This window comes from Phaenicophaeus curvirostris, chromosome 6, assembly GCF_032191515.1.
Source record: "Phaenicophaeus curvirostris isolate KB17595 chromosome 6, BPBGC_Pcur_1.0, whole genome shotgun sequence".
NCBI lineage: Eukaryota > Metazoa > Chordata > Aves > Cuculiformes > Cuculidae > Phaenicophaeus > Phaenicophaeus curvirostris.
In genome coordinates this window covers 42,230,790-42,257,891 of record NC_091397.1, presented here as the reverse complement: position 1 = coordinate 42,257,891, position 27,102 = coordinate 42,230,790, and the positions used below count along the sequence as shown (strand labels likewise).

The window sequence follows — 27,102 nt, the reverse complement described above, 5'->3', positions numbered from 1 at the left end:
ATTCCCATATAACTTCAACCTGCAAGCCAGGAGCTAGCTCCCACACTGTTCTATGCCTGTTAGATGATGTTTAATTAGCAAGATTACCAGATCAGGTTTCAAATATTCTTTAAGAGAATAATTCACTCATTTGCCACATGGTGGTGACAAAGGTAGGTAAGACAGAACACAAGAAATAGTTAAGTGAGCCCTCAGCAAGAACATGAACCGTCACACGTGGACATGACAGATGACAGAATTCTGTTGCACTTTGGTAAGTACAGTGAGAGCTGCCCTGTTTAGGGCTATGTACAACATGTACCTCCTAACAGCAGCACGATGGGAATATGAGTTTGGGTGCAGCAGGGGGAGGTGGTGGCAGCACTGTGGAGTGTGCAATGGATTTAGTCTGGAGAGCTCTTCTGCATTATCAATACCCAACTGTGTTAGAAGTATATTTTAACGTAATGATTTTAAGCAGCTGAAGGGGCTACAAGAAAGCTGGGGAGGGACTGTTCACAAAGGCTTATGGTGATATGATGAGGAACAATGGGTATAAACTTGAGAGAGGCAGATTCAGACTAGACATAAGGAGGAATTTCTTCACTATGAGAGTGATGAGGCACTGGAACAGCGAACCTGAAAAGTTTGTTTTATTTTTTTAACTGTGTGCTAAGACACTTGGAAATACATGTCACTTTAACCTCTTATTGGGTTTCTTTTTTTTTTTTTTTTGCTATTTTTACCAAAATTCCTTAATGCATTATGATAAAATCTCCCGAAGCGTTTTATAGTGATAAAATTGGAAATTAAGAAACAGTGCAATATGGAAAATCAGCTCAATACGTTGAAAACAGAAGCAATGCTATAAGGGGTAAGAATATTCAATAGCTCCATGCTAGTTTTGCAAAAGCACACGTATGTGTGTGCGTTTGTGAGATGAGGGATAGTTTCTGCTCAGTACCGGTGTTGGTGATCATGCCCAGCACATAATGCATTAAAAATAAAGCAAGCAAGCAAAGCATCTGCCCAGTTTTAGGTGAAAGGGAGACCCATAGTTCAATGTTTTATAAGGACAGTGCTTTTAAATCGTTCCTTTTCTATCTTTCCCACACTCCATCACCCAAGAGGGTTAGGGAGATTTTCTGCTTTTCTTTTCATAGCTGGGGCAGATGTCAGCAGTGTGAGCAGAAACATCCTATACATGGGAGATGGTCCTCTGAGGCAGCAGGAAAGCTCTGGGGAAGATTGATTTTTACCAGCTTTATTTGTTTACCAGGCATCTACACAAGCAGTTTGGGTCCAGCTGGCAGAAAGCTGCATACCAGGACTGCCTGGTAAGTCAGTTATGCACAGATAATTCATAATAAAAATTGCTCCATCTAAGAATGCATCATCTAGGCAACATTGAAAAGAGGTTAGGGATCTTCACATCTGAAACACATACGTCTCGGTATGAACAATACTGATGTTTTGCTTAGCACCAGCCGCCTCCTCCTGAATCCCAGGGCCATGCTGTGACAGCAAGAGGATATCGCAGCAACTCAAGTGTCACCTTGCATAGTACTTTGCAGTGAAGTCCCAGGCAGTGTTTCTAGTCCCCTGCTGTGACCAGAATGAGTAGCAAAGACCTGGTTAGCAACAGTCTCTCCCCAGCAAGCTCAAAACTCCACTGTCCTAAGGCCAGGTCTTTCACCAGCTGGTCTAGAGATTCAATTTCAATTGGTCTTTACACACAGCAGGCAGGCAGAGAAAGCTCTGGCAAAGACAAGACTCCCCACTGCTAATGTGTTTTTTCCATTTAAGTAAAACTGATTTAGATTGTACTAGCACAGCCTGTACATATTATACCCCACAGAAAAACAGAATATGCATTATCTTCTTAGGGCTCTGTACTCATCAACAGTCCTGTCCTCCTGGGGAAACTTGTTTTGCTTTCATAAGCTTCTACTCCATCCTTTATGGGTTTAATTGGTTTGGGGTTTGTTTGTTTTTTTTAAAGAAACACTGAAGAGAAGACATGGTTCATTTTGGCAATCAGTTTTTAATAGAAATATACTATACCTTCTCACATAAATATTTTATATAGACACATGAACACTCAACAATATTCAAACCTACGCAATGTTCCAAAGATCCAGTGCTGTTCAAACAGTGCAAAGAAAAAAAAAACAAACCAAACCTTCGGCACAGGAAGAACAGAAATATAAAAAAAATCAGACTATTTCTCTTATGTACTTACACTCCACTTAAATACTGACCACCTCAGCATGTTAACCAGTTGTGTCCTCACACCACAGCACCACAGCTGCAAAGGCAAGCAGAGCCAACGCACATTCACTAATAGTGTATCACCAGCAATGGAGGTCATTCCGAAGGATCCGACTGCCACCCTGCCACATACACAAGGGATCACACAACCTTTTCTGGAATCTAAGCTAAGATGGCTTTGTAAATTATTATCTAATAGGACTGTTAGTGTTGAATTGCTGGCAGGATGCAAGTAGATGATTAAGCACATATGTCCAGATCTTTTATTTGATTTACTTTGCATTTAGGTTGTACAGTGACCATTTGTTGTTAATTACAAGCATGTGACCTCAAGGGCAATATTATCTAAACTTCAAGTCTGCACACTTGTTTTTATTAACTTGCTATAGCTACCAAGAAGTAACTTCAATAAATCACTTTAGAAACAGAATGTTTTTGAAGGGGGGAAATGGGTGAAGGATGGCAAGGATCAGAGCTGAGTAATAGTCTTGTGCCTGCCTACGTGATACAGCTCTCGGAAGACAGAGAAGCAGAACTTCAGGCTTGCCCTTCCACCATGTAATAAAAAAACCAAGCAACACGCACATCAAAATTCACTCTCCCCAGCTCACACGTGGAGATGTTTTTGCATTTGCAACACCAAGGCTCAAGGAAACACAGTGCAGTTTAGATTCTCTATTAAACTCAAAGGAGCCCAAATTAATTCACAAGTCAAAAGCATATACATTTTCAGTCTACTACAACAACAGAGCCTCCTCATTCACCACAAACTAAGGGCAATGGAAGAACTTACCCAAAGGAAAAGCTAACACTGATTTAGGCCTGAATCCAGATTAAAAATAATCATCATAATAATAATCAGTAGACTTTAAAACACTGGCGCGCTGGAATAAATTCTCTAGTTCTTCCTCTATTAATTGATCAGGCAAGAGGATAAAGCATAAAAGCCACTGGAGTGTTCCTGCATTTCAGGTTTCTGACAAGGGTGTTATTTAATTCAGGATGTATTGCCTGGCATTCTTAGCTCGCCTGCCTCATTATCAAGAGTCTAAGATTCTGTCTGCAAAACTTGCACACTAGTTTGCCATTGCTGAATCAGAAACTAAAATATTCATGAAGCACCTTGCAGGCAACACGGTACACAGCCCCTGACTGTCACAGCCCAGGATGAACAACAGATCCAACTCACACACCAGATTAAGAAAGCCCCAAATAACTTCAGGCTTCCAATATAATATGTTGATTTGATCCCACGTGTAGGGAAGAAAAAAACATATGAGGTAATTCATGTAATTGCCACCTTATTCCACCTGGTCAGCAATCCTAGATTTGGTTCTCTAGCTCTCTGTGCCAGTGATGCTCAGGAAAACAAACAGCAGGATGTGCAGTTACCACTGTTTCACGAGTTCAGGTCACTATGGGTAGGGGGAATGGCAAAACAAAGGAATAGTTTTTCATATTTAGGATATGGCAAATGATGTGCACACAAGCCTAACAGTAAGAAGCAGCAGAGGAAATCTGACAGGTTGCCAGTCACAACGTGGAATGATTTGATGCAGTGCTCTAACACATAGCATATTCACACAGGACCTTCCACCATCACTCTACTCTCTAAGACTCCTGCACTGTGTAGGCGCAGTCTCCCCTCTCAGATGGGCCGAGGCTAAAAACAGGCAGCACCTTCCAAGCCTCCAGCCTGTCCCCTTGTACTTTACTCAGACCTAACTTTCACATCAGTCATCAAACTTTCTTGGAGCTGGAATCTGGTAAAGAACATCCTTTACAACCCACATCCCCTGTGCTGTTATGCTCAGGAAGTTGCCAGGGCAGGCAGTGATTGTGTAAACTATACTTTGTCTTACAAGCAACAGGTAGGTAGTACCAATTTTGTTGTACAGCTACAGCATGGTGTCTTCATATTTGGAGACATCTGCTCTGTTTCTAAAGCAAATTGTAATATCCCTACATATTTAAAAAAATAAACTCCAAAGCTACATTTTCTGCAAGGCACACCACAGAACAGGATGGACACTTCTATGCCCAGCTTAGTGACAACGCCAACAGAGCTGCAAAAGCACCAACCCAACGAGCCAGCACAGAGGCACAAGTGGAAAGGGGAGCAGGCTGTACCCAAGTTTGAACAGCACACACCACGAGGTCTTCCTAAGAAAGCAGCAATGAGGAAGAAGATACAGCGGATGAAAAAAACCTGTATTTATCTCTAAGGATAAACTCAGGAATACTGAAATATGGACTATCAGCTAAGAGAAAATGATCAGATGGGAAACAGCGAAGGGTCTGTGTGGAGTCAAAAGAGAATTAAAGTTCCCTACCAAACACTCATATGTCTCAAACTTTGGAAAAAGCTTACGGAAAAGAGTAAACCCAAAGATATTCCACACGCAATCAGCAGCAGTTTTTACGGGAAATCTGAAGTGTCAGTATCTGTATTTGCTTCCGTTATATATTTATGCATTATGAGCTATGACCCTAACAGGTACATCTAAGGACTAGTTCACACTGAGGGTGTTGAGCCAGAATTAAGAAATTAATAACAGGAAGCAAATGAGTGTCTAGTACAACTGGATAAAAAAATACTTGAGTGTTCCAGATACAGTCAGATCAGCACAAAAAATGTTTTTCAGAGAACAAGTAGAACTTTGGTAGCAATCAACTCTAAAGGGCTTTAGGCTTCTTAATTCCTGTGCAAACACTACTATAGGGATAGAAGCACATTTCAAGAGTGTTAAGATCCTCAATTACATAATAACACATGACACAGCAAGGAGGTTCCAGTTACCATCTCTGCTATCACACACACTACGATAGTGATGACAGAGACTGTGTTCTGAGCTTTTCCTCAGCACTTCATTTCTCTTCCACACACTCCTGTGATATAAGCATTAAGAGACACATCCAGTCTCCCACCGTGGTCTGCAACATTCCCCTGGGAGAACAAAGCATATGTGGAAGGAGGATCTACATCAGATAGTGGGTCATCGTGGTCTTACTGGCCAGTCCAGCAAGGGAAAGACTGGCAGGTTCTGCAATCACTGTTTTCTCCTCAAACACTTCTGCTCAGCAATGTCTCATTGCATAAAGGTAGTGAGCACACAGCTGTTTTTAAAAAGGGCTTTCTCTCAGCATAGTTACCAGGCTGTGGAAACGGCGCCATTTCCCGGGGCAGTCTGCTAGTGCAGTCCTTCTGGAATGCATTGATCAAATGATGCAAAGATCCATCCCTTCTTTCCTCTACTTGCCAAAAGGCATAATCCCCTGTCCCAGAGGTACTATCTTCCTTCTGGCTGAGCAAGGCTTACTCCTCTGTGGAACTGGGAACTACTTGGTGCCAGTTGATCACAGCAAGCAGGAGAAGCAGTGAAGCTGGTCATTTCTTGTGCAAGTCAATCAAGATTTCAAGCCCATTTTTTCCATCATCTGTTCATACACTGTCCATGCCATTGCTGCCATGAGAGTTCGCCTGAGGGCACGCGGCACACCACCTCGGAAAAAGCCAACCAACCCAAAGTCCTGTAACAGAAGATAAACAGCAATCCATAACAATCTGCCTCTATTGTTTTAATTTCTCATCATTTATCGCATGGAATAGCACAAGATATATTTCTGAAAGAGAACCAGATTGGCTTCTGAAAGACACAGGCTTAAATAGCATTTAACGTTTAGGAAGAACCTGTAGCACTGTGCAATTCCAGGGCTACCCAAGGAACCAAGAGCAGTGAGCAGAGAGTTTCAAGACACTCCAGGAAAATTACTTGTCCCTGGTTTAGAGCTTTATATTTGCAAAAGACACTTAGCTAATCTGTAAAAAATGACATTTGTTATGTACTGAAGTTAAAAATATTCTGACATGAGAAAAATGTGCCATGCACAAATAAACAGATTCCTACTCAGGAAAAGGGTTCAATACAGAAATAAAGCAAACCCACCAATATCTGCCCTTCTGAGAGCAGGAAGGAAAAGGTGGGCTTTGAGTTCATCTTCATCCCATTCCTGGGATACAGATTTGGACATTTATTTTAGTATCCAAACACAGAATTGTTTTGTAGTTGGTTTATATCTGAAATTGCCATTTCCCACTACATACTAAAGAAAACCTTTGTCCCAGCATGGTGACCACAGATATGCCTACACTGATAAACCACAGGCAGCAGCAGCTGTAAGTATGGCTTCTCCAAGCCTACACACTAAGCTAAGCTTAAATGAAGTTAAGATGAAATAAGCTGAATGTCTTCCATCACTACCAGTATAAGTATCAATACCTAACAAGCAGAACTGAAGTGAAATCATTCACCGGCCTGAAGCAGGCCTGTGTGGAGACACACTGGATGGAATATGCCCACTTTTGTCCTCCGGTACTCTGAGCTTGCTCTCCAATCCTCAACCATCTGTAATTTTGTGAAAACAGATACAGGACCGAGGAATGGCAAGAATAATCATGGTGCAAGCTCACTGCTGCAATCCATACAAGAGGAGCAAGAAACACACCTGAGTAGTGACACTAGGCTAAGTACAAGGAAAATAAAGGAATGGCCTGAAGCCTCTGAATGCTTTCAGACTATCAACAGAGTACTTGTGTCCAGTTATCACTGGACAAGTCCACACATAAGCCAGTGACAAGGACAGCCTCAGTCTTCCACAGCTTCTGAAAATGCTGACACTGATTAACCTGGCTGCAAGAGCACACCAAGCAGTCACATTTGTTCACCTCCTTTAAAAGACACCACCTTCCTTATCGCAGTTGTGCTTCAGGCAAGGAGATTAGAAGTGATGTTGTGATTGCACGGGTTAGAAGGGATTCACCTCACCTTGTAGACGAAAGCAATGGCCTGGCTTGTCCTGCGGTACTTTTGGGGGGACAGCTGCATGTGTGTTTTGATGACATCAGCAGGCTGCGTTGCCAGTGAGGCCAAAATTCCCGCAAAAACCCCACAGCCAAAATTCAGCAAGGGCATGAGCACTGGATCCAGCTGGTCTGGAACAGAGTAAAGGGAACAGACTCAGACATGAAACCGGCCAGGAATACTCATGCTGGGTGACAATGGGAAAAGCTACCAAATGGGTAGGTGGAAACTCATCAGTACACAAGACAACCAGCACCAGAAACGATAGCTGAACACATCCTCTCCTTCAACTGTTCACTAACCCAAATTATGCATCAGTCTTATGCATCAGTCTTCATAAAGACAATTGATCACTTTAGGACCGAATTCCATTTCTACACAGACCCGAGTTATAGGTCTACATAGCAAAATGCGAATGTTCCACCTAAAGCCCTACAGGAGACTAACAGCTACTGAGGTAGAGGGCAATAAGCAGAGCATGCAGACAGTGAACTGTAGGCCAAAACGGAATCGTAGAATAGTTCAGATTGGAAGGGATCTTAAAGATCATCCAGTTCCAACTCCTCTGCCAAGGGCAGGGACATTTCCCACTTGATCAGGCTGCCCAAGGCTCCATCCAACCTGGCCTTGAATGCTTCCTAGGATGGGGCATCCACAACTTCCCTAGGCAACCTGTGCCAGTGCCTCACCACTCACATCATGAAGAAATTCCTCCTCATGTCTACTCTAAATCTCCAGTTTATACCCATTGCCCCTAGTCCTATCACTACAAGCTTTTGTAAACAGTCCCTCCCCAGCTTTCTTGTAGGTCCCCTTCAGGTACTGGAAGGTCGCTATAAGGTCTCCTCGGAGCCTCCTCTTCTCCAGGCTGAACAACTGCCACCCTCTCAGCCTGTCCTCTTAGCAGAGGTGCTCCAGCCCTCTGATCACCTTTGTAGCCCTCCTCTGGACCCATTCTAACAGCTCCATCTCCTTCTTACATTAAGGATTCCCGAACTGGACACAATACTCTAGATAAGGTCTCACAAGAGAGGAATAGAGGGGCAGAATCACCTCCCTCAACCCGCGAGAAAAGAAACATTTCCCGTTACAGCCTCTAATGTTCAGCTTTACCCTGAGGTGTGAAGTTTTTGGTCTGTGTGTAGAACATCAGGTAGATCCCAGAGAAAGGTGCATCCCGCAGTAGTGTTGCAGTAAGCCCACTGAACATGCCACGAGCCCCTTCTGTCTGATAGATACTCTTTAGAGCTCCATATACACTGCCATAGCCAAATCTTCCACTCTGCAAAAGTAGACAATGGTCAGTCATCCATGTGCCAGACACAGGCTAAGGAGCCTCCACCACACCCCAAGGCGACCCTGTCAAACAAGCACTGACATGTGCACCATGTGATGCCTGAGTAGGCCCAAGGCAAAAACTAGGTTCCACTTCAGCCTTTAAAACAATTTTTCAAGAAGGTAAAATGAGAAAGATGCTAAAATCACCCAATGTATACAACTTAAACTTTGAAATCTCAGGGTGAATTCTGTTTCATCTTACACTTCTTGCCTAAAAATCAGTGCATGGCTTTTCCCTGCACTATGTCCAAACCAGGATGAAGTGAGGACTACATCCCTGACTGTACCCAAGCAGCAGTATCCTTCTCCAGACAGAAGAATTGCTTCTTCTTCATGACAAAGGGGTACAACATGATTAATGGGGAACAAATTAGAAAGTCACACTCACCTCATAGCGGGTCTTCACTACAGTCACTGGCAACATGCAAATCCCAGACACTGCACGTGCGGTGGCACCCAGGAAAACAGACTCCAGGGCTGTGGGTGAACGGTCCACTAGAAGCTTTTGCTTCATCATGTACAAAGTGCTGAAGTAAATCCCAACCCCAGGAATACATCTTGCAAAGGACTTCAGAAGAAACAGAAGCAGATGAAGAAAGAAAAAGCACACATAAAACAAAATGTACTACAGAACACTTCAGAAACTGTTAATCATAGCATTGTAGAATCACCAGGTTGGAAGAGACCCACCAGATCATCAAGTCCAACCATTCCCACCAATCTCTAAACTATGCCCCTCAGTACCTCATCCACCCGCACTTTAAACACCTCCAGGGAAGGCAAGTCAACCACCTCCCTGGGCAGACCGTTCCATTGCCTAATGACCCTTCCAGTGCAGAATTTTTTCCTTATGTCGAGCCTGAACCTCCCCTGGCGGAGCTTGAGGCCATTCCCTCTTGTCTTGTCCCCTGTCACTTGGGAGAAGAGGCCAGCACCCTCCTCTCCACAACCTCCTTTCAGGTAGTTGTAGAGAGCAATGAGGTCTCCCCTCAGCCTCCTCTTCTCCAGGATAAACAACCCCAGCTTTCTCAGTCGCTCCTCAGAAGACTTGTTCTCCAGCCCCTTCACCAGCTTTGTCGCTCTTCTCTGGACTCGCTCCAGAGTGTCAACATCCTTCTTGTGGTGAGGGGCCCAGAACTGAACACAGGATTCAAGGTGCGGTCGCACTAGTGCAGAATACAGAGGGAGAATAACCTTCCTGGACCTGCTGGTCACGCCATTTCTGACACAAGCCAAGATGCCATTGGCCTTCTTGGCCACCTGGGCACACTGCTGGCTCATGTTCAGTCGGCTGTCGACCAACACCCCCAGGTCCTTCTCCTCCTGGCAGCTTTCCAGCCAGGGTTCTCCCAGTCTGTAGCACTGCTTAGGGTTGTTGTGCCCCAAGTGCAGGACCCGGCACTTGGCTTTGTTAAAACTCATGCCATTGGTCTCAGCCCAGCAGTCCAGCCTGTTTAGATCCCTGTTAATAGGAAGCTTTGCACCAAAACAAAACAAAAGAAAGCACCTCAGTGATTTTTTCCTTAGCTAACATGCTGAGGAAAAAAGACAAGGTAAAAATAATTTACAGCACTGCGAGCCAATTGATTCAAATGATGCCAGGATTTAATGCATTCCTCAACCGCATTTTTCCAGGAACAAGATATTAAAAAAATAATAAATAAACGAAGCTGGTGCTGTAGCCACCCCACATCTGCAATGGTATTCAAGTATTCAGTTGCTCAGGCCTGCAAATTCACAGTGACTGCTATGATGTAATTAGTGGAATTCACAACATTAACTCCTTAAAATAGGATTTAACTATCTAAATCACATGGTTTCATTCATAATTGTACAAAAGATCACTATTTAAATTCAGTCCATAGTCAGTAATAAACCATAGGTTTATTTATGTATGTATTTTTAGAAGTCAGAGTTAAAAAACAGCCACTTACTGGAGAGACACCTTTCCAGAGCCCCAGAAGACTCTCAGTACGAACAACCCTGAAGAGCAGCGTTACCATCCCAGCACGACCGGACCTGAAAGTAACACCATAGAACAGTTTGGGTTGGAAGGGAACTTAAAGATTGTCTAGTTTCAATCTCTATCACTACAAGCCTTTGTGAACAGTCCCTCCCCAGCTCTCCTGAAGGCCCCTTTTAGGTACTGGGAAGGTTGCTATAAGGTCTCTTTGGAGCCTTCTCTTCTCCAGGCTGAGAAAGGATGAGACACAAGATGAGACAGGAACTGCAGAGACAACCCATTTACGCTCTCTGGTAGAAATACTCTGCAGCTGCCCCCTTTCACTTTACCCCAGCACCTTGGAAGTGCTCCTTCTAGACTCAATCTGCTTCCCTTGGTCACTCATTCCAGGGCCGGTCACCTTCTGCCTTCCCACCACCTGTAAGACACCTTAGAGACTTCTCTCATTAGTGTATTTAGTTGCTCACTCCTTTGTTTGCAGCAGCAGATGTACTCGTAGGTGACTACACCAGGCAACTGGGAACAGCTGCACAAGGAGATAGGTTGTGTGGCAAACACACATAATTTTTCAGGCAGAAGACACCTTGTGAAACACTCCAGCAAACACCAGCCTCTCAGATGCATACAGACAAATAGTCCAGTCACACGTTATTAAAGTAGTGTTGACAAAAGCAGTCGTTCTCTCTCTTCTGGAGCAAAATATCAATTCTTCTCCATGCTATAAAAACATACCTCCTATGTCAGAACCACCCTCAGTTATCAGGCAAATAAGGCAGAAGCCTATAGCAGACCACCCTCACAGCCCCCCACGCACAGACATCCTCACTGTCTCACCCATTCACAGCAGGCTGCAGAGTCTGCAGGCGGGTTTTCAGCAGGTCAAGGGGCTGGAAGAGAAGCGTGGAGCAAGTCCCACTGATGGAGCCACACACAAAGGCCTTTAGGACTGGATGCATCTGGAAGAGGAAGAAAAGGACTTTAAATTGCCATCTAACTAAGGATGGCACAAGAGGAAATATAGCTCCTGGTCTGTTGCTTGTTATAGGAAAGGAAGACTAGCTATGGACTGCTGCTGAGGACATGGGAAACTTTCAGGCCTTTTCAGAGCCTGATCAAACTTTATTTGTGGATTCTGGTCCCTCTGGGACCAAATCTCTGCCAGGGAGATTGTTCCAGAATATCCTTGCAATTGGGTGGTTGGAGAAAGTTATTTAAACACCAGATGTATTATCAGCCATTTGATAACTATTTGCCACGTTGAAAGAAATAAATGCCCTCTTCCCACCACCTACTGTGCCTTAGACCAAACCTCACCCTGCTGACATTGATTCCAATCCCTCCTCTCCACTGCAAACCAAGATCCTCCACTGCCACAGGCACAAGCAGAGCTCTCCCTTAAAACTCTTACCCCCCAAGTCCAGCTCAAACACACCTCAGCTAAGGCCACCTCTCAGTGCTCATCCGGTGATTAAGGGAGGAGGCACAAGCCACACGGCAAGGTGGTGATCATAGAATCATAGAATGATTTGAGTTGGAAGGAACCATGAAGGCCATCTAGTCCAACCCCCCTGCAGTGAGCAGGGACATCTTCAACCCATCAGGTTCCTCAGAACCCCATCCAACCCAATCTTGAATATTTCTAGGGATAGGAATTCACCACCTCTCTGGGCAACCTGTTCCAGTGTTTCACCACACTCAGCATGAAAAATTTCTTCCTAATGCTAGGAACTTCTCTTTTAGTTTAAAACCATTACCCCTTGTCCTAGTGCTACAGACCCTGCTAAAAGTTTTTCCCCATCTTTCTTATAAGCCCCCTTTAAATACTTAAAGGCCACAATAAAGTCTCCCCAGAGCTTTTTCTCCAAGCTGAACAACCCCAACTCTCTCAGCCTCTCTTCGCAGCGTAAGCATTCCAAGCCTTCAATCATTTTTTTGTGGCCCTCCTCTGGACCCACTCCAACAGGCCCATGTCCCTCTTGTGCCAAGGGCTCCAGAGCTGGATATATTCCCAGGTGGGGTCTCACCAGAGCAGAGGGGCAGAATCAACCCTTCTTTTGATGCAGCCCAGGGTATGACCCCAGTCAAACTCCCCACCTGCCACTCTCCCTGGAGCAGATCATGCTCAGCGCAATGTTTCATTCACCCCTTGGAGCTGAATCACAACAGAGAGAGAGGATTTCTGCAGGGGCGCACTCAAAAGCCCTTTGGTTATGGGGTGCTATGGGGCACGGGGTGCTCATTGGGTTATGGTGTGCAGGGGAGGGTTATGGGGAGCTCACGGGCACTATGGGGAGCAGGGAGGTTTTTGGGACACAGGGAGGTCACAGGCACTAATAGGTGCCATGGGGTGGTTACGGGGTGCAGGGGGATTTGCGGGGTGCTATGGGATAGTTATGGAGTGCTGTAGGGTGGCTATAGGGTGCAGGAGAGATTATGGGATGCAGGAAGGCTTATAGGGTACTATGGGGTGGTTATGGAGTGCAGAAGGAGTGCAGGGGGGTTCATGGGGTGGCTATAGAGTGCAGGAGCAGTTAAGGGTGGTTATGCAGTGCCGTGGCGTGACTATGGGCTAGTTACATGGTGCACTGGGGTTAACTGCGTGCAAGGGGATTTGTGGGGTACTGTGGGGTGATTATGGGGTGAAGGGAGATCTGTGGCATGCTGTAGGGCGGATATGGAGTGGCTGTTGGGTGCAGGAAGGTTTGTGGGGTGCTGTGGGGTGCAGATGGGTCTGTGGGGTGATTGTTGGGTGGCTATAACGTACAAGAGGGTTTGTGGGGTACTATGGGGTGATTATGGGGTGCTGTGAGGCACAGATGGGTCTGTGGGGTGGCTGTGCGGCACAGACGGGTCTGTGGGGTGCTGCAGGGTGGCTGTGGGGTGCAGGAGGGTTTGTGGGGTGCTATGGGGTGATTATAGGGTGCCGTGGGAGGGCTGTTGGGGGGACAGGCGGGCCTGTGGGGCACAGAGGGGTCTGTGGGGTGGCTGTGGGGTGATTGTTGGGTGACTAGCATGCAGAAGAATTTGTGAGGTGCTATGGGGTGATTATGGGGCGCTGTGGGGTGGCTGTGGGGCGCAGGCAGGTCTGTGGGGCGCTGTGGGGTGGCTGCGGGGCGCAGGCAGGTCTGTGGGGTGGCTGTGGGGTGGCTGTGGGGCGCAGGCGGGTCTGTGGGGCGCTGCGGGGTTGCCCGCACCCGCTCACAGGACAGGGCGGGTGGGGAAGGGGCGCAGCACGCGCGCTGGGCCGGCCGGGGGGCGGGGGGCGCGGCGCGCGCCGCTCACTCACCTCCAGCTCCCGGCCCGGCATCCCAGCGCCGCCGCGCGGCCACTCAGCGCGTGACGCGCGCCAGAGCCCCGCCCGCCCGGCGCCCAATCCGAGCGGCCGGCGCGGGAAAAGGGCGCGCAGGGCGCATGCGCCTCCCCTTTAACCTTGTCCCTGCCCGCGCTCCCCCCCTTTTAACCCTTTCGGTGCCGCATTAACCCTTTGCGTGCCTCCTCCCACGTGGCAGCCCGACACGTGTCAGCGGGATCTGTCACACACGGGACAGCGGGAAAGGGAGGACTTGCAAGAAGGTTTTTTACTGTGAGGCGCTGGAGCAGGTTGCCCAGAGAGGTCGTGGATGCCCTCATCCACGTGGATGCGCCCCTCACCTGCAGTGCTGTGGGATCCCCAACATGAGAAGGAGATGGAGCTGTTGGAACAGGTCCAGAGGAGGGCTGTGAAGATGATCAGAGGTCTGGAGCCCCTCTGCTATGAGGACAGGCTGAGAGAGCTGGGGTTGTTCAGCCTGGAGAAAAGAAGGCTACAAGGAGAACTTGTAACAGCCTTCTAGTACCTGAAGGGGCTACGAGAAAGCTGGGGAGGGACTGTTCACAAAGGCATGGAGTGATGGAATGAGTGGGAATGGCTTTAAATTGGAAAGGGGAATATTTAGACTAGACATAAGGAGGAAATTCTACATGGTGAAGGTGGTGAGGCACTGGCACAGGTTGCCCAGAGAAGCTGTTGCCCCATCCTAGGAAGCATTCAAAGCCAGGTTGGATGGAGCCTTGGGCAGCCTGATCTAGTGGGAAGTGTCCCTGCCGATGGCAGGGGGGTTGGAACTGGATGTGCCTCATGTCCCCGGGTGGATCAAGCACGGTGTTGCTGGCCAGTCGAGGGAGGAGATTGTCCCACTCTGCTCCGCACTGGTGCAGCCCCAACTCGAGCGCTGTGGGCGGTTTGGGGCACAACAGTATAAAAAGGACATAAAGCTACTGGAGGGTGTCCAGAGGAGGCCACGAAGCTGGTGAAGGGCTTAGAGGGGAAGTCGTATGAGGAGCAGCTGAAGTCACTTGGTCTATTCAGCCTGGAGAAAGGGAGAGTGAGGGAGGCCTCATCACAGTTGCTTCCTCACAAGGGAGAGAGGAGGAGCAGGCACTAATCTCTTCTCTCTTGTGACCAATGATAAGACCCAAGGGAACGAAGATATGCCAGGGAGGTTCATGTTGTGTCTTCGGGAAAGGTTCTTCATGCAGAGGGTGTAGGAACACTGGCCCAGGCTCCCTAGGGAAGCAGTCATGGTGCCAAGCCTGAGGAGCAGGCAAGCAGCATTGGGAAATGCTCCTCAGACACGTAGTGTGAACGCTGAGGTGGGGCTCTGCAGGGAGAGGTGTTGGATTCAATGATCCTGGAAGGTCCCTTCCAACCCAGGGCATTCTGTAATCTCCCATCTCGGTTTTGCCGCATCGACGTCACAGTCTGGCCAGGCAGCCTGTATCCATGCTGCCATCAGGTTGCCCAGTTCTTGGAAGCTAAACAAGGTTGGCCCCAGTTACCACCGGGATGGGGACCACCCAGGGAGGACAGTATAGGAGCCACACTACTCTCAGTTTCTGCGATTCTTGGAAGCTGAGTGGCGGTCCCAGTTAATACTGGGATGTCAGACCGCCTGGGGACCCCCTTTTCCTCTATCTCTATCCCATTCAAAGCTTTTCTCCCTCCTCTCTTGTCCTGGATTTTGTCTTTGTGCTTCTGTGGCTCCTTGCACACACTGTGGAAATTGGCCACATGGTTGGAACTGAGTGCAGGAAGATGTGCCCGGGGAGGTTTAGGTTGGCTTGTAGGAAGAGGCACATCTTCCTGCACTCAGTTCCACACATAGTGAGACAATGTCCCCCTACAGTGTGTGCAAGGAGCCACAGAAGCACCAAGACAGCATTGGGAGATGCTCATGAGACGCTGGTGTGAATGTTGGGGTTGTGCTCTGCAGGGACAGGGGTTGAACTTGATGATCCTTGTTGGTCTCTTCAACTCAGGACATTCTGTGATTCTGTGATTCTATGATCTTTAAGGTCCCTTCTGACTCAAACCTTCCTATCATTCTATGATTCTATGATAATGGGTAGTTTTCATCTCTTCCCTCAGTGGCCCACCCCCCACTAGCCATCTTCTGTAGACTGAGGCATTCAAAACTCCCCAGCACTTTCTTACCACTGATGTTTCCACTTGGTCTTCCACATCCTGGGCCCGGAGCAGAGGAAGGCAATATTTCCAAAGCATGGAAAGAGCAAGGTGCTGAAATGAGTCACTTCTATTTTAGACCCACGTTATTCCTCAGGCTGCGCGTCTTCAGTCCACTGCCAGAGCCAACTATTTCTTATCAGTGAAGCAGGAGGAGGCTGGGAGGAGCACGCAGTGGCTTCGGTGAGCTGCTTTTCTGAGAATCTCACTGGCCAGCTTGCTGTGCCCTGGCTGAGTAAGGGGCAGCATGTACAAATGTGTCACACTCCAGCTAAGTTGAGCTGTTCCTAGAAAGAAAATACTGGGTGCAACAATAGCTGCATGCACAAACCACTTGCTCTCAATCACCTCCCTGGGCAGCCTATTCCAGTGCTTCATAACCCTTTTGGTGAAGAAATTTTTCCTAATGTCCAAGCTGGACCTCCCCTGCCGCAACTTGAGGCCATTCACTGTCATCCTGTCACCTATCTCTTGGGCAAAGAGACCAACACCCACCTCTACAACCTCCTTTTAGGTAGTTGTAGACAGTGATAAGGTCTCCCCTTAGCCTCCTATTCTCCAGTCTAAGCAACTCCAGTTCCCTCAGCCACTCCTCATAAAACTTCTTCTCCAGCCCCTTCACCAGCTTCATTGCCCTTCTCTGGACACACTCCGGGACCTCAATGTCCTTCTTGTAGTTAGAGGCCCAAAACTAAATACAGGAGTGACCTTAACAATTCTAATAGGGCTGTCAAACCAAGTGATGCATTTGAAATGTTTCTGTATGGAGCTGAGTTTTTGTGTGGAGCTGAGAGTGGTGTGGCTGGATCCTTTCCATGTCTTTGGGTGGAGTTACAATGGACATTTCTGTTGTTTCCCAAAGCAAAGCAGGCAGCAACGGCTGAACAGTGCACATCCCAAGAAAGGGCTCTTCCAGCCAGAAACCCTGTCAGTAACAGCAGTCTCCAGGTTCTTTGTTTGCTGTGGACCTGGAAAAGTTTTTCCTCCCTTAAAATAAGACTCACAATGAAACAAGAATGCTGATCACACTCATCTCTGCAGGGATGATTCCCGTGCCTCACTTCTGCAAGAAAACCCATCAGAAGAGGCATTATCTCTTCATGTCACTGTTCTGGAGACATGCAAGGACAAAACTCAGCTCTAGTGCCTTTCCAGCCACCATTGGGAGACACATTCATTCTTCATTAAAAGCAGGGGGGTAAAAAATTAACTGGGTCCAGACTGGTCCATGCTCAGGGGTGGCTGCATCTAGGGTGCCCAGACACTATTGGCTTTAGGTATAGGACAGCTCTGCCTGTACCCATGGTCCCTTCTGCCCCTGTGCCTCACACTGCTGTCTCACCATGGTCCCATATTTCCCCAGCTGCTGAGAGACAAGAACTGAAAGGCAAATTGCCACTGACCCTGCTAAGGGATTCTCACCTCTCTGCAGAGCCAAACATGTCTTTGAGACACTGTTAGTGCAGGACAGGCACACCCACATCCACACCCAAGATAATTTCCAGCGACAGCACTAATCCACAAACCCACCTCCACGTCAGAGCCAATAGGTCTGGGGCCATGAAACAGACACCTCTCCATGGCAGGTCTTTCGGGTGGTCTCACAAGCATCGTGGAGAGGTGATACCCATACGGTCAATCTGGCTGTGACCAGGGATGTGGATCATGTACCCTGCCTGCTGTGTCTTTTGTGCGCATCTTCCACAGGAAGATCTCACAGGGTTTTACAGGGATCTGCCTCCTGGACCCCAAGGGCTAGCCTCACTCCAGTTACAAATAGGAGATGCCAGCATACTGCACGCATGTGCTCACACTGACAGAGACAGGGATGTGGCTTATGATGCACAGCAGTATGTGCACACCAGAACACATGAGCAAGGCAGAGAGATCAGCAAATAGCCTTGACACCCCTGTAGGAAAGGGGAGCTGGTGAGCCCTGAAAGGCAGAGCTGAAGCTGTGAACGTATTTGCACCCTGCACTACCCCCTCTCTGCACCGCTGCAGCTTAGCACTCCTCAGGTGGTGAAGGTGCCAGATTTGTGGTTACAAGTGAAGAAAGGCGTTTTCTGGCTCTTAACTCAAGCTAAAAGTATCCCTGGGGGGGACATATGCTGCCATGCTGCAGATCAGGGCCCTAGTGGAACCAGGAGAGTTTGTCTCTGCAATGTCTGTGGAAGTTGTCAGCTGAGGCTCTGTCCAGAAGAAACAGATGATGTTTATATCACACTGCTGCTCACATTTTCCCTCTGCTGTGACGCTGTAAGTGTGCCTGCAAGGCTGAGGAGTGGGCAGGCGAGAGCAAGGGCATCCAGTACAGGTCCAGGGTATGCTGTCCAGCACCCAAGAAGAAGCACCAGCACCTGGGCACTCTCCTGCCTGCAGGGTGGCTATTCAGAGACAGTTGCAGCCCTCTCTGCTCCTTGAAGGCACCTGCCTCTTCCTTCTCTCCCACTGACACCACTCTTTGAAAGACAGAGGAGCACTGGCTGCCTTCATGCAAGGGATGGTGGCCAGTTTGCCTTGTTCCTGGACTCCTCTCAGACAGGGCTTCCTGCTGCCATGCAGGGCACAGCCAAGGTCTCCCTGACAGTGGCATTTGGCCTTGTCTCTCCTGTGCACACGAGCTGCCAGCAGCCTGCGCCACTGCCATCACTGATGCCCATTGATGTCTCATCTCCTCTGGTCAGTGTTTCCCCTACAGGAAGAGCCTAGGGTGGAGTTCAGAGTGCTGCAAGCAGAGGTGTCCTTTGCCACCTCCAGATGGTGACAAAAGCTGGGCCCAGGAAAGTTTGTGAAGCCACTTCTGCTGTGGGTCTTGGGAGCAGTGGTAGCTCTAAGGGTACTTTGTGCTGCTTTGTCTGCACCAGCTGGCACAGACACCAGAGGATGTCCTGCCACAGGCTCTGTGCAAATGCTGCAGGCAGCCTGCTCCTTTCTCACTCAGACTCGCTGAAACACCTGTGTGGATCATAACGTGTGTGGTATAGGCATCCCAGGTGTCACCCTCAGTCCCAGCTACCACATGGGTTGGCTTGCGAGCCTCTCCTGCTGCACTGGGAGATGCCTGGGCATTCCAAAGCTCTCCAGCAGTCTCAGTGCTGCTGGGGCTGTTTGTTTCTTGTGTTTGAGCAGTCTGCCATCTCTGTTTAGGAGACGAGACATACAGAGCTGCCTAAGGGGCCAAATTCCTTTTTGGTTTCCACCTCCTTTTCCACACTGGAAAAATTCCTCATTCCTCGTTATCTTCTCCACCACCAACACTGACAGAGATGTGAGTGCCATTTTAAACCTGCAAATGGGTAATGGAGATCCCACTTAAACACTGGTAGTAGCTCCTATGACAAAGGAGTTCCTTTCTGGTTTCAGTTTCTTGTTTCAGCTATAGCAAGAGTTAATACACCACAGAGCTTGACTATCAATCACGCTATCATATGCATATGGCTTGACTCTTGCATGTAAAACTTTGACTGAATATCACACCACCCACCACAGCCAAAGAAAACCAGCCACTGCCACATGTGGAATAGTTGCATGTTTCCTTGGTCCATGGAGATTTATCCCTCTGTCTTTGCAGTGATGGTAAATGGAGGTGGGCATTCAGAGGGTTTGAGAGAGATGACAGACTATTCCATTTGGGGATCTCCAGCAGCATATGTATGGGCTGAAACTCACTGAGGTGCCCTTTGCTCAAAACCAAATAAACAAAAAAAGGTGATGTGATTTTCCTGAATTACAGTAACAGCACCAGGCTACAGTGAGGAGCGGCAGTATTTAAAGAGATAACGCACACTTCAAATGTTGCCCATTGCTCACTAGTGCTACTCATTCCCATATATCTTGACTTGTGGGGAAGATGGGAGGCAGCTGTGGGATAAAAGCCATGCTGGGTCTCAATGAGACCCCAGCAAGTACTTTGGAGAGTCAGTGGAAATCCTGTACTGTTCAGGGCTTTACTTCAGTGTTAGTCTGTGAGCGTGTCCTGCAGGATTTATGTTTTGGGAAGAAGATTGATACAGACTTGGCAGTGTTAGTGCTTATGGTTGGACTTGATGACCCTGAAGGCCTTTTCCAACCTAAATGGTTCTATGATTCTATGAAGACTTCCCTTGGGTATTTCTGTCTGTGGGTGAGTAGAGGGGGAAGGTGCTTAACAAGGAAAAATGTCAAAGCAAACATGGTACCCTTTGCCATCACTGGCTATTGAGAGCATTGGGCCATTCCCCCTCAGACATCTTCACTGAAAACCCTTGAAGCAGAAGAGAGGCAGCACTGCTTCCCTTCTCCCAACCACGGGGGCAGCAGAGCAGGGGTTGCAGGTGAAAGATGGGAGCACTTTGCAGATGTATGGGGAAAATTGCTAATCTCTTCCAACTGACATTTTTATCAATGCTCAAAGTGAAAATACATAGATCATTTAGAAGATAAACCTGACACATTTCCGTTTCTCCAAGTGTCAAATAAAGAGCTGAACTCATTGGCTTGGGGTTTTATACCTCTGTAATGTAACACATATCACACAAAGGAAAAGGTGTTTTATGACTGTGCGCCGCTACAGTGAGGACCTTGCCTGTGATTTTGCATTGGAACTTAAGCTAAGGTAAATACTGCTGGCATGTATGTGTGAATGTATGCCCACTTCTTAAAAAACTACCATATAATGGCATTTTTTTGCACTCTTTCAGACACAGTGTTGGATTATGGAGGGGAACTTGACATACCTGCTGGGCAGAGGGGACTCTGAAGACATGTTGGTGAGTTATTCCCTGCCAGGCTGCAGCCCTCCAAGCTGAGGCCAGTTGCACATCTGTGTGGTCCAATTTTGCCTAAGGGGACACATAGTACTGGTAGGGACAGTGAGGCTTTAGAATAAATCAGTGTGATTGTTGTTCTATGAAAAAAAAAAACAGCAAATGAAAATATCTTTAGCTGATGAGACTGGAGGATGTGCTGCCACACATCTTCTTTAGCAGTGTTGTCACAAGTGCTGCCCAGGGATGTGGTCATTGCTGCTGATGCAGGGACCAGGGAAGTGGAATGTCGCTGCTGCTTGTGCATCCTGATAGGTGCCAGGAGAGCAGAGCCATGGGGTTGAAAGGAAATCCAGACATCCCCATTAGCAAAGTCTTGGTGGGCATGAGCTGCTGTTAGCAGCAGTTTGTGCTTGCACAGGCTAAGAGGCGAAAGTTTCTTCTGGGGAGGGAGAAATAAGGGACGGGAATCCCTGTCTGCTCTTTGGGAAGTTGTCCCTCAGGCCAGAACTGCCACCGCTGATATCACCTGGTGTGGAGAGAAAGCATGCAACATGCAGCACCCATGAGTGACCTGTATGTGCTGGTGCCTTTACAGCTGAAAACCTGCTTTAAATATGTGGGAAAGGGTATTCCTGGCACTCAGCTAACTGGAAATGCAGCTGTTAGGAGATGAACATTTACATTTTAGTTCCTCCCTGGGTACTGCTGCCTTTCTACTTTCTGGAGGAAATATGGAATAGGACCCCAAAATGTCTGTCAGGGGCTCTCAGTCCCGTGGTCATGCCCATTTTGTCACTGTTTTGGGAATGCTGCCTGGCTCTGGCCCCATCCACCTGGACTGCAGGCAAGGGCCTGGGCACCCCACGTGGAGCTGGTGGGGCGATAACATCTGGTTTACCACCACAGCTCCATTTTCCTTGATCTCCTCTGCCTCTCTGGTGCAAAAACCTCATCCCAGGTCTTGTAAAGGACTGGTCACTCATGTTCTTTCCTCATGTGCATCCTCCAACACAGCTGAGGCACAGCTGTTTTATCCTCATGTGGCTTGGTGTGAGCTAATTTGTGCCTAGTATATTTACAAAGAGAGTAAATTGGGATATAAGCCTCATGAACTTCATTGTCCTTCAACAGGTGAGCGACACGCCACCAACATCTAACTCCTCTGCAGCCTACGAATACACCTTCTTCTACCCAGAACTGGACATCAGCTGTGATTTTGAAAATATTTCAGCATTTGCATCTACCTTTTTTCCAGTACTGTACTCCCTACTCTTTGTGACTGGCCTTGTGGGAAATACTTTGGTTGTTTGGGTTCTAATAGTCTTCAAGAAAATCAGGGCCATGACTGATGTGTATCTGCTGAACCTCGCCATCTCTGACCTCCTTTTTGTTTTCTCGCTTCCCTTCTTGATTCAGTACTCCATGAGGAGCCAGTGGACTTTTGGAAATGCGATGTGTAAAATCATCAGCTCAGCTTACTTCATTGGTTTCTACAGCAGTGTCTTCTTCATAACCATCATGAGCATTGACAGGTACTTGGCCATTGTCCGGTCTGTCTACGCTCTACAGGTTCGGACAACTGCTCATGGGGTTATCACCAGCCTGGTCCTTTGGGCAGTTGCCATTTTAGCATCAGTGCCAGACTTAATATTTTTCCAGGAAACAAATTACAATGATCGGACTCAGTGCATCCATCACTATCCTGACAGCAGCAATGGCTGGAAGACTTTCAGTAATTTTGAAGTCAATGTCCTGGGGTGGCTGATCCCTGTTGCTGTCCTCATTTTCTGCTACCACAGCATCTGGAAACACCTGCAGAAGTGCCATACTCAGAACAAGTACAGAGCAATGAAACTGGTTATTATTGTTGTTATTGTGTTCTTCCTCTTCTGGACCCCTGTAAACATTGTGCTTTTTCTGGACTCTCTGAGAAACTTGTACATTATTGACGACTGCCAGACAAGCCAAAGGCTAGACCTAGCAACAGAGCTGGCTGAGGCGCTCTCCTTCATCCACTGCTGCCTCAACCCAGTCATCTATGCCTTCGTGGGTGAGAAGTTCAAGAAGCATCTACGCCAAGTGTTCAGAAAATATGTGCATTTTCTACTGATTTGCAAAGACTGCAGTGCTTTCAACAGGCACAGCCTGGACAACCGCTCCTCTCTGCACACGACATCTTCACGGTTGTCTTTTGTTGACTCTGTCTTGTAGAGCTACAAGTCAAAAACTTTCATCCTGAACAGATGACCTGAAGCTGAGAAGTGCTCCCAGCAGGGCATCCCCAGAAATGCACTATTTGGGCAGCCTTTTAGGACAGGAGAAGTGGAAGCAGCTGTTCGAGCTTGCTTTTATCATGGTTGCTTTTGTGGTTCTTACTTTTTAGCATATTCCTCCCTTTCCTCTGGCATGTCCTGCCTTGCCTGCTTTGTGAAAGGGAGGCTAAAATTGCCAGCAAACTCTTGCACTGCCTGAGCAGCATGGAGAGGTGCCTTAGAAACATTTTTCTTCCCCCACCCCAGATTTAGTGCTGAAAGTTCCTGTTTCTGTTTGTGAACCCAGGACACTTGGATGCTCCTTCCTTCACCTCAGCAGAGTTGGCTGGCTTTGTAGACAGGGATGGGGTTCACAGCAAAAGTAGGAACCTGCTCTTTGGAGAGAAATGATAACCAAATCTAAGGTATCACGCCAGGGACTGGCTCCCTATTGACAGATCTGAATGAGATTTGCAGCCCAGAAAGAGCTTAGTGAGTGAATAATTAGATAAGCAACAAAGAAATAAATGTTATGCAAGTGTTTTGTCAAAAACAATATGAAGGAGTATCTAGGCGTGATCCAGACTACCCATCTGCTGCCAGGGATTGCAGCTCCTGGGCTGGACAGATTTGGAAGCTGTAGCCTAGAAATGACACTGTGAGTGTCAAGGATAAACCCTTATGGGAATAAACGAGTGCCCTATGGATGAGTGGAGAAATAGTTACCTGGAAAAAAACACCTAAGAGTGGAAAAATTACTGAAAGTGAGCTGAGAGTGAGAGTCATATTTCAAAGCTTCCTGTGTACCCGCTGGCCAGTAAGCCACAGGCTGGGGCAGTGGCTGCTCTCAGCAGAGCCCTGACCTGGCAGCTGAGGCACTGGTGGTTCTGCAGATGTCCAAAACAGGATGGAGAGACATAAACAGAGTAATACACCAAGCATCCTGTAACTCAGGTGGTATCTAAAGCAGGTGGCACCGGCTGACTTGAGCGTCCAGAGGCTCCAGAGATGCCTGAAACCCAGATGACACTCCCATTTCTCCATGAAGGAACACTTCAAGCAACGGATGCATCAGTACAATTGCTGCTCTTGAGCTTGCGACTGAGGCTGACCTCCCAGTTACTGTTCCAAATTGATAATTGTGAACGATTTATGTGTGAATGGTTACCCATGCATATACATATAGATGTACCTGTACATACATATATATATGCTTGTGTGTGCCTATATACACAAATACATAAACATACATAGACATGCATGCATATATACACACATGCGTATCTTTTATACATGTACAAATATTGATAGACAAATGCAATGGTGTTCTGAAGCTTTTAGTCATGACCCTACAAGATATCACCACATTTTAAGTTTTATAATAAAGATACTGCATGCAGTCTAATTGCATAATCCTTGCACCTGAGGAACTGTTTCATCATTAATTCTTTCAGCTTGTGCGTTTTCTTCTGTCCTGGACAGTTCTACAAAAGTGACAATCCCTCCAACTGCCTCTTCTTTCCCTCCTCTCTCTCGCCACCTCTTCCTCCTCTCCTGGGAAAAAGAAGCAGAGACTAGAACACCTTTTATTGTAGAAATTTGATTTCATATAAAAGTTTGCCCTTGTAGTATCTCCACACATACTGAGCACCCTTGGGCTTACTTCCTAAAGCAGAGCAGAACAAAACACACAATACAGTTCTTTTAAACTACCAGTCTTCTTCGGATCAGATTCACTATTTTAGTGTGAACTTGTGTTTGCAATCTGCAAGGTACAGCCTTTTCAAGAACAGCCCAGTAACAGAAGGTGTGTAAGAAATACATGCTGTCTCGTGTGAGCCACAACATGTATTCTCCAAATGTAAAGCAAGGACTGTGACTGGAGGAAAAGAATCAGCTGCTGCCGAGGTCCCAGCAGCGGGATAACAGCCAGGCACAGCCATTCTGCGTTTCCAGGTGCCTTACCACAAAATAAACTAAGGAAAAAGCCAAAAGGTGGTGGAGGATAACACCAACTATCTCTCCCTCAGATTCACAGCATCAGCCCTCTAGATCAGATCACGCTCAGCTGAAGCACAAGAGATGGGAATGATTTCTGCGGCCCTGCAGCCCTGTCCTGTAGCCCTTGAGTTAGTACTTTAAGACAGGTGCTGGAGCCCATTTTTCCAAATTGGCAAGAGGATGGCCTTTCCCTGGTGCTACTGAGCATCTCTGCTACAGGGTATCTCCCTCTTTTCAGAGGTTTCATTGATCGTTGTATAGCTGTTGGAGCAAGGCTGTGAACTAGGGCTTCCCCGCAAATACTGTAACCCTGCAGCATGAGGGTAGCATAAACGTGCAGAGCCTTCTTTGCAAAGTCTTTCATTTGTCTAGTTCTCTGTTAAGCCTAAAGGGCATCTTCCTCCTCCTGCTGACTTAGTACTGCTTGCAAACCCTTCCAGCAGGGAAGTGGGAGATGCTTTCTGTGGCTCAAAGGATTTCCTGCCAGAAGCAGCTGCCTTTCTCCATCACAGCAGACACGCTAGGAGCCCTGAGCTTGATCTGACCTCAACTTGTCCTTGCAGCCCAGCTGCTTTGAGCCACTACTGCTGGCTTCCTGCGCAAAGGGAGAAGGTGAGACCCACCACTGGAGGTTGCACGACTGGCAGGATCTGCCCTGTGTCACTGTGGGTGGCCAGGAGCAGCCCTGCAGGTCTCAGGGCTCCTCTGCTTTCTAAAGGGAGCAGTCTGCTGCCCTGCCAGTGTCTGTGAGAGCACTGAGAGCACAGGAGGCATCTTTCTGTATCAGTGCACACTTCTGGGCAGCTAGAGAGCAATGCCAAATTTTAGGGTCATCCCAAAGGCTGGGAGCACAAGAAGCAGCCAGCTGCTGGTGTTGTGTTTTTTTGCACAGACCCCATGCCTGTTCACCAGCTTGCATAAGAAGTACTCACCGTAGTTGTTATATTGGTCCTGTTCATATCTGCTACTTAGCTTTATATCCTGATCTTACTTTTGATTTTTGCCTAAATGATGCAGGTAAAAGAGGACTCAGGAAGATATTGGCACATTAAGTAGTCAGATATTCTCTCATTTTGGCTCCAGTGTGTCATCCTAAAATAGAGACCAGAGTAATTGTGACTGACATTAAAGCTTAAACCTAAAATAATTACTTGTTTTCTTTTTATTTACTGGTGTTATTTGCACCAGAGAGTTCCTTCTACAGGGAGTATCTGTTAGAAAGATGGAATCATTGTCTGATGCTGCCCATGACAGTCTTGCATGTTTGGATGGAAAGGCCTTGACAAGCTGAGCTGTTGCAGTGGCATCAGTGGGGCTTGTGCAAACCTGTGCAGCACTTGTAAAGAGCAAAACGGTGTGTTTAAGGACAAATGCTTTTGAACTACACTGCACAGCGAGAGATAGATTAAGACACGCTAGCTTATGGTGTTGCTGAATCCCTCACGAAATAGTGTGAAGTGGGACATGGCAGATTCTTCCACAACTCTCAGCTCTGAGCCGCAGGGCTGCAACTTAAGCACAGGGAATGACAGTCTTGGCATCGTAGCATCAAAACCAGCAAATTGGGGTGTGAAACTAGCCTATATTTGGCTTTTTCTGGCATTATGCTGAAGCCTCCTTCCCAAGGCAACACGAGGACAACACTAATTAAATGGTTGGCAGAATCTCTGGTTTTCAAGTCACTTGTTCAGGCCACTGCATGTGGTCTGGGGATGAGGATGGGCACTTCTGACTTGATTTTTTCTGGATAAGACCTCTCAGCCAGCAGCAGAACTCTGCCTTTTTCTGCTGTGGTAGCATCCAGCTACACTTGGAGGTCTGAACCAGTCAGAAGTTTTACAAGTGGAAAAACCAAAGGTTAAGAAAAGGTACTTGTGTCCTGCACTTCTTTTGGCTGAATGATGTTCTTGTGCAGGGATTTGCTTGCGTTAACATGGACAAAACTCCCCAAACTCCTGGTAATTTTATCATGTCCAGGATAATCCTGTTTTATTTTCAGCATCTTGAAAACACTGATATAACGTAATAGTTATGAATGGAATTGCTAACTGTGTCAGGAGAGGATCCAGAAAGGCTCAAGACAGAAAAAATAAACATGATATGCCCAGGTGTAAAAATAGTTTGGGAAATTGAAAGAGAATTCTATTCTTAGTCTGAATATGTCAGTTTTAACTGTCATGTG

The 27,102-nt window shown here is 47.2% G+C and overlaps 2 protein-coding genes across 4 annotated transcripts in view; one reads left to right on the top strand and one right to left on the bottom strand.

Annotated features, from left to right (window-relative positions):
* Positions 1-16,051, bottom strand: part of SLC25A38 (solute carrier family 25 member 38) — a 55,753-nt gene extending 39,702 nt beyond the window's left edge. The window contains exons 1-7 of one of the 3 annotated variants that reach the window (XR_011337664.1): positions 15,887-16,051; positions 11,248-11,369; positions 10,385-10,469; positions 8,839-9,018; positions 8,226-8,394; positions 7,077-7,243; positions 3,320-5,781 (exon numbers count right to left, since the gene is read on the bottom strand). Coding sequence is in view for 2 of the 3 variants with exons in the window: in XM_069859976.1 (XP_069716077.1) it covers positions 5,659-5,781; positions 7,077-7,243; positions 8,226-8,394; positions 8,839-9,018; positions 10,385-10,469; positions 11,248-11,369; positions 15,887-15,955 (915 nt within the window). In the remaining variant the exon portion in view is untranslated. Of the gene's footprint in view, positions 1-3,294; positions 5,782-7,076; positions 7,244-8,225; positions 8,395-8,838; positions 9,019-10,384; positions 10,470-11,247; positions 11,370-13,699; positions 13,794-15,886 lie in introns of those variants that run through there. The other 2 variants (XM_069859976.1, XM_069859977.1) reach the window with 2 other exon arrangements.
* A 4,380-nt stretch (positions 16,052-20,431) lies between these two features.
* On the top strand, positions 20,432-23,338 carry LOC138721692 (C-C chemokine receptor type 8-like). The gene is made up of 3 exons (XM_069859051.1): positions 20,432-20,513; positions 20,599-20,667; positions 21,799-23,338. Exons 2-3 carry the CDS (start codon positions 20,614-20,616, stop codon positions 22,876-22,878), a joined length of 1,134 nt encoding a protein of 377 aa, XP_069715152.1. The 5' UTR covers positions 20,432-20,513; positions 20,599-20,613; the 3' UTR covers positions 22,879-23,338.
* The last annotated feature ends 3,764 nt before the right edge of the window (positions 23,339-27,102 follow it).